Consider the following 12,390-nt stretch of genomic DNA (forward strand, 5'->3'; position numbering starts at 1 on the left):
ATAATCACACCAGTTGGTATCCAAGAATAAATTCTATTATTCAGTTATTAAATCATTCATGCTCTTCAGTTACCGGATTATGTCCTAGTGAACTTTTCTTACATGAAGATATGAAGGACTCAATATTTGAAGAAATCAGCTGGCCAGAACAAATTAAATCATTGCCATGGAAACGCAAATTGTTTTTAGCAGAAATCAGGACTAGACAATCTAGAAGAAGTAGGAAGATTAAGAATGCATTGAACTCGATCAAACTTCAAACAGGAGATTTGGTTATGATAAAAAATAGGCAAGTTAGTTCCAAAATTAACAGCCAGATTCATAAATTGTTCAACTTGTATATTGGGCCATTCCTTGTCAAGGAAATTAAGGACAATAATGCAATTCTTTACACAATGAACCAGCAATATTATGACAAGGTGAACTTTTCAAATCTTCAAAAATGAACATTTTTAGGCAAATTTTGCATTAAGAACTCGATATTCGCGTCTAAAATGGAATTTCCCATGCCCCACATTTTACCTAGGTATATATATGTGTGAAGTATACACTATATATATGGTAGGTTGAATTTTTGTAACCCCCAAATGAAAAACGTTCCTCCGCAACTGTCTGTATTAACTGCCTTAACTTCTTGCCCGTGCCGTACAATTCTACTAAAACTAAAAATAAACTTAATTTTGCATCATTGTTTTTTGGTTTATATAGATGCATTTATACAGTAATTATAATAATTACAGAAATACCATCACTAACTAAAACAAGTACAAATTATTCTCAGTCATTTGCATGACATGTTGTTGATTTAAGTCCACTTTATGCACAGATAGTCTAATCTGGACTGGACCTACAGTTTAAAGTGGGATCCCACTATGCAATGTTTTTGCACCGAGTAACGAACCCGGGACCCCTTGATTACAAGGCGATGACATTACCACTACGCCATCGATGGGGCCTAGTCACTTGCATGAGTGTCATGCCGGAACAAGAGAGGGAAGGTTGATATGCCCACCGCGTGTTTCTAAAGACGTTAGCGATCTGTTTCAAAACCTTACCACAATTTTTTAACCTTGCAGAACCTGAATATTTACAACGAAAAGTAGAACTTCCGTTCTTCCCACTTCAAGGCAAACCTTCAAAACTGCGTTTTTGTACAATATATTTCAGGAAATCAATTTACAGTATATTCAGAACGAGTGTGTGCTGAAAGCTCTTTCTGAACTCAATTTGCATACTCACTTGGGAATCATGGGAAAAGAGAAAATGGTGATTTTTATTTTATTGTTATTTTTAAATAGAACTGTAGCTTCTCGTTTCGAAAATTCGTTATGCTTTGCCGGTGCTTGGCCTTGATAAAAAGAGAGAAAATCAATTGTGATTTTAATTTTCAGCAGTGGCGTCTCGTGGCCTTAAATTTGGCCGGGGCTTATTTTTTAAAGAATTTAAAATATAATGACAATTCAAATGAATTACAAAAAATAGGTATTTTTTCTTCTAGACTACAAAACTGGACTTACATTTTTGAAAGAATTTAAAATGTAATGACAAATTACATGAATTACATAAAAACGGGTATTTATCTTCTTCTAAACTACAAAACTGGAATAATATTTTTAAAGAATTTAAAATATAATGACAATTCACATGATTACAAAAGAAACAGGTATTGTTGTGGTTGGTTGATTTGGTGTTTTAAGTCCACTTTGTGCACAGTAAGGCTAATCGTGACTGGACCTTCAGTTTAAAGTGGGATCCGCCGAACCACTATGTGCCTCCACCGGGTATCGAACCCGGGACCGCTTGATTACAAGGCAACGACGCTACCACTGCGCCATCGGGGAGGCTAGGTATTGTTGTGAAACATACCTTTCTACGAACGTTGACTCCTGTTCTTCTGCTCAGCAAATTTTGTTATTACTTTTTCGTTGAAGCCCTCTATGTTTGAAATGTATTCTTTCTCTATTGTAAGCAAGTGCCAAGGCATTTGGTCTATCTTGTCCCATTGCATTTCTTAAGCAGGTTTTAATATACGCTTCAATGTGCTGAAACATCGTTCAGATTCAGCTGTTGCCACTGGAGTTATTAAAACTATGTTTGTCATTTTTACTGTCTCTGAAAAGGTACCCTCTAAATAATTTTAAATAAAAAATGAATGCAATCTACTGATAGAGTTTATGTTTTTCAACTCTTCACTACAATAAAGAACACGAAATTCCCTCTTTGGTTTTCCCTCTTCTATGAAGGGATAATAAATCTGGGAAGATGTCTCTGTTTAAAGATTGTTCTCTTTCATTATGTCCTCGTAGAGCAAGTTCATGTCGACCACAGAATTTTAAGCAATCGATAATTCTATTTAATATATGCCTATTTTTCCGGACAAATTCATTGTGTCTTGTAATTGACCGCCTATGTCCTTCATCAATTTGTGTTCGAACATCAACCCTGCCAAACTCACTCAAACATAGCGAATGAAAGCCACCACAACACTACAGTACAACACGCGAGATCGAACGCGACGCCACGGAAGTAGCCCCGAATCAGCACTCAAATCCATTGCCCTCTCCCCTTCTCTTTCTGCTAGCAAGTGACCTTCACTGTAGCGCAGATGGGTGTAGGCCACGCCTTCCTTTGCAACGTGCCCCGGACACCGATAATTGACATCAATGCCGCTAGGAGCGCTGTCGTATCCATTGCAGGAGACGATGAATTTACGTGGGTAAAAATCGCCTTTTAAAAGACTGTGTGATAGTTATGCGTTATGGTGATTGATAATTACGTCAATACGTCCGTTTTTCTTTAGGGGCTAAGCCCCGGAAGCCCCAAGGGACGAGACGCCACTGATTTTCAGATTCCGGGACGATTGACATATCTGCTTCCAGGGCGTCGTATTGATATCGTCGCCTTGTAATCATGGGCGCCCCTCTGAAAAATGAAGGTAAACATAAAATTATATATTTCACACATGGTGATACGCAATTCCCTTTTACGAGGGGGTATCGTAAAGTTTTGACAATCACCATGAAGCTTTTTAGCTATAAGCGTGAATTTTTGTCAGTAAACTTAATAAACCCTATTTAGCTAATGGTGCAAAAACCAAGTGATTGTGTTTTTTTTTTTTTTTTTTTTTTTAGAAATCGTATGTGTTAAGAGGAAAGTGTGAGATGGATAAAATTGAAGCCCGAAGCGTGATAAAGTTCCTGCATTTGAAGGGGAATAATGCCCGGCAGATCCATGATGAAATGAAAGCTGTCTATGGTGATGATTGCCCATCATATAAGACTATTGTGAGGTGGAAAAGGAATTTCCAAACTGGCCACATGTCACTGACAGACGAGCCAAGAAGTGGGAAACCATCATGCACAGACGACGCTGTCAATGTGAAGAAAGTGGAGTGTCTTATCCTGGAAGATGGACGTGCAACCATCCAAACAATAATGAACGAAACGGGGCTTAGTTATGGTAGCGTGTCAAAAATAATTCACGAAGAATTGCACATGACAAGGTGTCTGCACACTGGGTTCCACGCTTGCTGACTCCTTTTCAAAAACACACACGGTGCGAACTTTCGAGGCGGATGTTGACCCTTTTGGAGCAGGATGAAGATGATTTCTTTCGTCGTCTGGGTCTATCAGTACGATCCAGAAACCAAAACCATGAGCAAGGAGTGGAAGCACTCCCCCCCCCCCATCCCCAAGAAGGCAAAGGTGCAGAAGTCGGCAGTTAAGGTCATGCTCTAAGTTTTCTGGGATTGTCGCGGGGTCGTATTCACAGACTACCTTGCGAAGGGTCAGACGATCACTGGCGACTACTACTACACACTTCTGGACAAGTTACGAGGTGCTCTGAAAGAAAAACGGCGCGGCATGCTCACGAAAGGCGTTCGTCTCTGGCCGATAATGAACCCTCTCACTCTTCGCAAGTTGCGATCGAGAAGGAAAGGTAATGTGGCTATGAAATCTTGCCGCATCCACCCTATTCTCCCGATCTCGCACCAAGTGACTTTTTCTTATTCCCTGAAATGAAAAACCGTTGCGGGGTTGGCGATTTGACGCCACAGATGACGTCATTATGGAGGTTGAGCAATGGTTTTCGTCGCAATCCAGGGAGTACTACAACGAGAGCCTTCGGAAGGTCAAGAAACGATGGGAGAAATGTGTGGCTAAGGATGGTTACTATGTAGAGAAGTCCTAAGTCCCTCAATATAAAACACCAATCCTAGCTCGTTTAGAACAGGGTGATTGTCAAAACTTTACAATACCCCCTCGTAACTGCAGATCCAGTCCTGAAAAAGGAATTACAAAAACTACTCTCTGTGTGAAAAATTGTATTTGTTTTCGTGTAAAAAGCATAATGGCACCTTGATACAATACACAATACACAATTGGTAAGTACGAACCATGCAAAACACAAAATATCCGATATAACGAACTGTTACCCCTTTAACAACCATGTATATAAGAAAACAAATCATTGGCATTCTGGACTGCAGGTTCAGGCCCTACCATTCATCGCAAAATAGACTATTTATATTTAAATTGAATATTTGTAATTTATTTCCCATAGTAGCAGAACGTTGTTAAAGAGCGTAAAGAGGCAGAAAAGCAATTTAAAAGATTAACGACTGAAATTGCAAAGGAGCCATGCCATGTAATACCCCCTTCACCGGCTGACCATGCCCTTATCGCCGAAGTTTTCAGTGGCATAGACAAGCGGCTCCGTGTGCACGCTCGTCTGACGTAAACGCAGACGGCGCAAGCCTCTATCACGTGACATCGATTGGATGTTCCGTATGCCCTTCAAATGACACGGCCCACTGTCCCAAGGGAAGCCGTCGAAACAGGAAGAACTCTGCCTCAGCTTCGCCGGTTTATTCAGGTTAGTAGGAAAACTTTCTGGAATCCTTTCATTTTCGTGATGTACCGTTTCGTACCATTTACCAGTTATACTTGTTTACAAAGTTGCAAAAATAGTATCTTATCCATTAACATGTATCGAAATATTTCCACTCGCTCATTGTACTCTAGATTCTGCAATTTCAAAGAAAATTATGTTTTCACACAGTGTACAAATTGTTTTCGATTACACTGTGATGTGGCAATACCAGTATTCTGCTACTTTGGGACGTAATTAAATTGAAAATATTCGTTATAAATCTAAGTGGTATTTTACGTAAAGATTTAATATTTTTTCGGTGTACCTATAATCACAGACGCAACACTCTGAAATATGTCTTTGGATTATATATTTTGTGAAATGTGTGAAAGGTTTGTTTCGTCATATTTTTTGTATTCTACGACATTTAAACCGGTAACGTAGGAAATTTTAAGGAAGGTCAGTGCAAGGGTAAAAACTTAAGATATTGAGATAGCTAATGTCCGCCTTCAGATTTGAAAGGTGTATTTTAGTGTAGCAATTGTGAATGCGTGTCGTTTTTGTCAGTGTCGAATTCTCAGTTGGATTCTCGAAATCATTCAGTCAAATCTGGCCCAGTACCTATTAGACTCGGATAAGATTTAATATTTGCCACTACTACTGTCACCAAATGGTAAGGCTATTTCACTACCTTTTTTAATTTTTATGTGCTTATGCTATTACATTTCACACGTTGTCAGTGTTTTTGGAAGTTACATCACTCACTAACCTTAAATCATAACATGAAAATGTAAAAAGTGTATTTTTATAGAGAGCAGTTCGCTTCACCTAAACCAGAGCCTAACCACTATGAAAATTTGTAACATTATTATTTTAGAGATGGATGTGAATCCTAAATGTCTAACCTAGCAAGCAGTGCAAGAAGATAGAAATGTCTTACAAGAGAACGTGTATGTTTTGTAAAATAAATTACCATGCAGTGAAGAATCATAAGACCTGATGAAAATAACCCTGTGTAGTTTGCTACACGTTTGACACTCGGTGTAGTGCAGGTGTATACCGGTGTCAGGCTGGTGCAAGGAAATGACGTTCAAGCAAGCAGACTGATAGCTGCATTCAGAAGATTCAACAGATGCCTGTCTGCTGCTTCAAATGTTCATTTCATTAGCATGCACCACTCCGGAAAGTGGTGCAGACACCAAATGAACGAAGGCTACAGTTTACAGAATATAAATTAATGTGTGAATATTTAAGTGCATTACTAGTCTATGAAATATGAGCAAGTTTCAAAAAATAAATCATTCTTTTACAGATTAATTGCTGAAGGAGTATACCTAGTAACTCAACATGGCAAATGTTGGAATCAATGGATTTGGCCGTATTGGTCGATTGGTATTAAGAGCAGCCCTGGAAAAGGGTGCCAAGGTAAGTGCCATTATGTTGTGGTAATTTTGTAAAGCTCATTTTTCTCACAGTATATTGAGTGAGATACTTTTGTAAACTATTATGGTTTTGAAATTAAGAATTGATTTGAATTTTTATTTATCTGCCAAAACTAAATCTGTTAAATTTTTTGGTCACCAGTATTAACATTGTGTATAAACTGAACATGCTGATTATGCATAACTTGAAGTAAAGCAGGTTGTCAAGTTTTAGTTCTCAAAATTTTGTTGTGCAGAGTTTAGTTTCATATTTTTTTTAATTGTAATACCCAACAGAGAGAATGGAAATGGTTGTATATTATCATGGAAATTGAGGTACTATTAAATGTACACTTTTCCATAAATAGATAGATTAAAATATTAACACAGAGATTGTGCTTGACTGTATGCCAGTGAAATTGGTTATTATTTTTGTGTTCAGCCTGAACATGGGTGTAACTGGGTGCCTAATTTTGATGGAGCTTAACTTTGTGAGGGGAGGGGGGCAGACTTTGAAATGTTTTCCATCTCACAAATATGGCATTCAGTTTTATTTTCTAAATAACCGTGACATTTGCAAAATCGCAAATATTACTGTTTGCTCCTCCGATACCAGAAAACTGAAAATTTTGTGTGGCAAATGCTTACGCCTATGATATGAGTCTCTTTTGTTAACCTTTCCATGTGTCTCAAGATTTTTGTGTATGTAGGGGGTGGTTTACAGGAGCTCCCTTTTTAAAGTAGTTATGCCATCTTTACCTGCTTTCAGTTTATTGGTATTCTGGGTGGGGGTAAGGGGAGGAAGTTGTCAAGGAACTCCTGGCATGGGTGATACTTCCAGACAAAACATCTTTTCAGTTTGAGTTTTCACAGGTTTATGTAATATAGGGTGGCCCCAAAAAAGGTAACCAAAACAACTAAAATTATTTGGTTATCTTTTTTGGGACCACCCTATACATTTCACTTCAGCAGTCGTACCTTTCAATTGAATGAGCAGACACAAAAAGATGCATCTTTCTGCAGGTTTGCACCCAGATACAATCCATGAAAACACAAAGTTTAAGGTTTTTACAATAGAATCTTCATAGTTAAACTCAAGATTTGTAAGATTTTGGGAAAGAAATCTCTGGTCAAGGAACTGACAATGTTGATTGGTAATTGAGGGTACCCCAGTTCTGGCCATGGCCATTTTATAGTTCTTTCATCTAATTATTGCAAATACCACACAAACCACTTGAATTGTAGACAGTCTCAGTCCACCTATATGTTAACTAGGCTTAGAGCAAACTCTTGTGATCAACCTGTAATGATTCTAATTCAACAGATAGAAGTTATGTAATCCACTCATATGTATGTACTGAAAGAACAAGTGAATGCATTAGTACTAACATCATTTTTCATCTGCAGGTTGTTGCTGTTAATGACCCCTTCATTGCTTTGGATTACATGGTCTACATGTTTAAGTATGATTCCACCCACGGAAAGTTCAAGGGTGAAGTGAAGGCAGAAGACGGCTTCCTTGTTGTTAATGGTAAATATAGTAGATGCTGTAGTTGTATGTTTAACACAACCATAAATTCTTGATTTAATGAAGGTTTAGTTTTTGTAAATTATTTTATAATATTCTTGGTATGAATTTTAGGGAAAATATTTTAATTTGACCAGTTGTAATATATGTTCTATCATCCCCCCAGCGCTTGTGTTGTTTTGCCCTGCTATTGTCAGAGGGGTCTCCTGAATGCATGCAGCAATTGTGGGAAAAAGGACAGCTTGCTCTGCGACGACATTAATGAGCATTTCTACATTCTAATTTCTTCATATAGAAGTATTTTAGACTAGAGCGCTCAGCTAAGCTTATATTACATTTCTTGGATCTGAAGTGACGCATGCGTCAATTGTGGGAAAATAATTATTCCTTTCTTGCACTTCAGATCCAAGAAATGTAATATAAACGTAGTTGAGTGCTCTAGTCTAAAAAAAATATTTCTTCTATATGAAGAAATTAGAATGTAGAAATGCTCATTAATGTTGTCGCAGAGCAAGCTGTCCTTTTTCCCACAATTGACGCATGCATTCAGGAGATCCCTCTGGCTCTTGTTAACCCATCTGCATACCATTTAAATGCCGAATTTTTTGCCATGAAATACCATTTAAATTCGGCTATCTCCCGTGAAGGTTGCACAGCAAGACAAGATGTCAAGTATTGTGAAAACTATCCAAGCAATTTACGTAAAAATTTTATATATTGAAGTGGAAGTATAGTAAGTAATAAGTATGCACATATGCAGTTTACTTGAAAGATAATTAGAAACTCTCCTAATAATTTTGATCACACATCTTTGCATTCCATTTCCATTCCTCAACCTTTTATTTTTTTCCTGTCGCAGCCACTTCTTCCTCACTTTCACTACATTCTTCAATTTCACCCCCATGTTCATCTCCACTTCCAAAATCCACATTTTCGTCTTCATCGCTATCGAAAAGCAACTTTTCAATCGCAGAATCTTCTTACGCAACATGTTTGCAAGACGTAACAAATGAAATGAGAAATTACTGAACAAAACACGCTTGAAATGGTATGAAAAACTTAGCTGCACAAACATACACGTCATAGAATCGAAAGATCATAGAACCTCTGTCATCTATTGAATGAAAAAGAAACTACATGATGAAAATCGGGAACCCGTCGATTCGATGACTAGGTAAGCGGATGGGTTAATCTTAAATGAAACAACAATACTATTATTTTGTTTGTCCTTTCGCGTATTGTTCATCCTGCCTTTCGTAATACATTTTGTTTTAATGGCTTTTTTGTGTGTTCTAAGTTATTGCTCATAAAATCTATAACTATCCTTGCCCAGAATTAAACTCCCCCTTTTTTTAAATTGCTGAATGCACCTTATAATCTATCATATTGTCAATTGTTGCTAGAATATTTTTCTCATGTTAGCAATTTTAGCGGAATGTTTCAATGTGTTGAAAGCTTTGCTATTTTATTTTATAAATTATTTTTATAAGATAAAAAAAGATAAATTTTATTTATAAGATAGTGTAAAAGTATGTCAAAGTTCCAGCATGTCATACCTCTCGTTACATGATGCATGCAATTTGTTTTTGTGCACAGTGAGTGTTTTTTGACAGCTGTTGCTTTTAGTTTTTATTGTACCAGTTAATTTTTTCTGTATAATTATCTGTGGTTCTGGTTGTTACAAGAAGTAACAATGGTTAACTTTATCGAATCCATCGTGATGTTAAAAAAAAGTATATCATCCCTTGTACGAAAGAAACCACTGTCCCAAACTTTTTCGTTTCTCCAAAAAATTTGATTTCCGTTTGATTTTAATCGGATCAATCTTGCTAATTATTCGGGATGATTTTTGCAATTATGCCTTTTATTATTTTCAACTTTGTTGTTCATTGTTACTTTAGTTTGTGTTAAATTTGCAAGACATTGCATTCAAATCCCTACAAGGCATAGTGTTTATTTTGTGCCTGGTGTCATACTGTTATGTTCCTTCCATATCCATTTTCATGCAACTTTTGCCCTGATTGTGTTCTTTTCCCCTCCCTCTTTCTCCTTTCCCTTCTCTTACCTCTTTTTTCTTAAGATTCTTGGACATTTATAACTGATAACAACAAAAAGTATTTCCATATGAGCATTAACCCCTTCCCTGTGAAATATTCTGACAAAATTGTTTCCCATTCTGTGTATATTTTTTTTTTCTTAGTTGGATAGTGCTATTTTTAAGTAGCTACTGCTTCAGCACAATTCATCAGAGTATCATGGTTCATATGTCTTTCTCTGCAGAATAGAACAGGCTTTCAAATAGTACCACACACATGTGTACATAAAGTATGAGGAAAGGAAGATCGGGGATAATTCAGGAAATTTCCCTCCAAAAAATCCCTTTTGGTAACTTTGGGGCCCTCTGGGCTGACCCTGGATATAGGTACCCGATCATAATCTACCTTGAATTATACTATGGTCTATACGTAATGCGTCCGCAAAGTTTCATTGCAATATCTTCAAATGTATGAGGGAAAAAATATTTTGCAATCCTGTTTGACAATACTATTAATTACTAATCGGGGATAATTCAGGAAATTTCCCTCCAAAAAATCCCTTTTGGTAACTTTGGGGCCATCTGGATATAGGCACCCGATTATAATCTACCTTGAAAAATACTATGGTATATATGTAATTCGTCTGCCCCAAGTTTCATTGCAATATCTTCAATAGGGATGAAGGCAAAAAATATTTCGCAATCCTGTTTGACAATACTATTAGAAACTCTCAAACTCAAAGAAACCCAAAAATAAATCACTAACAGTTCAAATAATACAACACCAAAAAAATGTACATAAAGCAACTGACTAAACGCGGCACACAATCAAACTCACGTTTGCATTGTCAGCATAACACAAAAACAGTTTACTTTCATCTGAACTACTTCTTCTACTTTTTCTTCTTTGTCGGCACTGAAAATCATGACTACATAAAAGGTAATTGTTTCTTCAATAGCAAAACACATGTTTCACCAACAAAAAACGTATTATTCCATTCAACACAGGTTACTTCAGTCAGAGATGTTCGCAGGCGTAATATTACGCCAAACACAGAATAAGCTATAGTGACCAAAGGTGTAATATTACGCCGAACACAGGGAAGGGGTTAAAAAGATATTCACATAAACACAACCAGCAAAATGAGATTTTTACAATCTTCCTTTATAGGAAATAAGATCCACGTTTTTGCTGAAAGGGACCCAAAGAACATTCCATGGGGAAAAGTTGGTGCGGCTATTGTTGTTGAATCCACTGGAGTATTCACAACATTGGACAAAGCTGGTGTAAGTACTCTTCTTATTTGCTAAATTTATGTACGTATTTCTATACATTATTTATTTAAAGTTATTGAAATTAATCCACTGTGGTGGATCATAGTGTTCACATGGGTAAATGCATCTATTGCCAGAGAATTATATTTTCAGCAATTTCAATCAAATCAATCCACAAGGAGTATAAAACACGAGTAGTAAAATTAATCTCCATTAATACCTGCCTCTGTGGATAAGATAAAGATATATAATGTGTTGGATCCGTACTAATATTGTAGATATAGATAGGAGTTGCAGTTTGTAATTTAAGTTGTAACTGAGATTGATTTTCTTTTGTACTACTAAGGGAGCCTTCAGACTGAAGTGGCATTTGTCAGGTACATAAATAATTGCAATCTTTTGGGCCAGTGTGATACAACTGTTGCTGCACATGTCACTTGTGTGTGACTCAGACGGTCAGTTTTCTCAATAGATTGCATTGTGTCGCTTCGATCTATTGCTTTTCACTGTTCACTGAATTATTTTAAGGTGAAGAGTGAGTTTTGCACCAGGCGTGTCTTTATTTAAATATCGTCTGAATGGGCACTGCTACTAAAAACAAACCTGACTGTACAGGAGTATCAATTTCTCCCCATGTTGAAAGTGGAAGTGATTTTTCAAGTTGGTTATTCAGCTTGACATGATGTTTCAAAAATATTAAGAATTTTCAGATACCCATGCATTCCTTATGGAGAAAGAATGCTACAAGTTACAGCTATTCGACTTTTTTCTATTGTGACGATTTTCCATTAAAATAGTCACACTATGTCAAACCAAATCTTCAACGTGTCCTCTTTCCATTTGTGTATTTTACTATGCCATTGGATACTAAAACACATTGATAGTATTCCCAAGAGAACAAGTAACATAATACTCGTGTATGTGTAATGCTAAGTTTTCTCCTCCTGCGACTATACAGACCTTTTTCTCCAGCTCACCACAGGGAAAAGTTGGTGGAGGAGCAGTAGTTTAGGGTCCTCACATCTGTCTGGACACAAAGTGTTTCTCCTGCCCTTAAGATTGAAGGGGCTCATATTGTTTGTCACTTTGGTCTGAAAGCTCTCTAAAGAGATACAACAGGATCTGAACTACACATGCACTATCCTCTGCTACTTTATCAACGGGGTTTCTTGATATCAAAGCAGATATCGTTGTATGCAGATGTAAGTCAACATCCTTATCAAATTCAATTAATGCAGTGTCAGACTGTTACTTTACAG

The 12,390-nt window shown here is 37.0% G+C and overlaps 1 protein-coding gene across 2 annotated transcripts in view; it reads left to right on the forward strand.

The window, feature by feature from the left end:
- LOC145996054 (glyceraldehyde-3-phosphate dehydrogenase-like) overlaps positions 1-12,390 on the forward strand; it is a 54,396-nt gene that overhangs the window by 25,254 nt on the left and 16,752 nt on the right. The window contains exons 1-4 of one of the 2 annotated variants that reach the window (XM_083132268.1): positions 4,732-4,875; positions 6,185-6,297; positions 7,701-7,824; positions 11,028-11,143. In XM_083132268.1, the coding sequence (XP_082988394.1) occupies positions 6,220-6,297; positions 7,701-7,824; positions 11,028-11,143 (318 nt within the window). In that variant the 5' untranslated portion in view covers positions 4,732-4,875; positions 6,185-6,219. Of the gene's footprint in view, positions 1-4,731; positions 4,876-6,184; positions 6,298-7,700; positions 7,825-11,027; positions 11,144-12,390 lie in introns of those variants that run through there. The other variant, XM_083132269.1, reaches the window with a different exon arrangement.

This window comes from Lepisma saccharinum, chromosome 12 (assembly GCF_977018435.1).
Source record: "Lepisma saccharinum chromosome 12, izLepSacc3.1, whole genome shotgun sequence".
NCBI classification, from domain to species: domain Eukaryota; kingdom Metazoa; phylum Arthropoda; class Insecta; order Zygentoma; family Lepismatidae; genus Lepisma; species Lepisma saccharinum.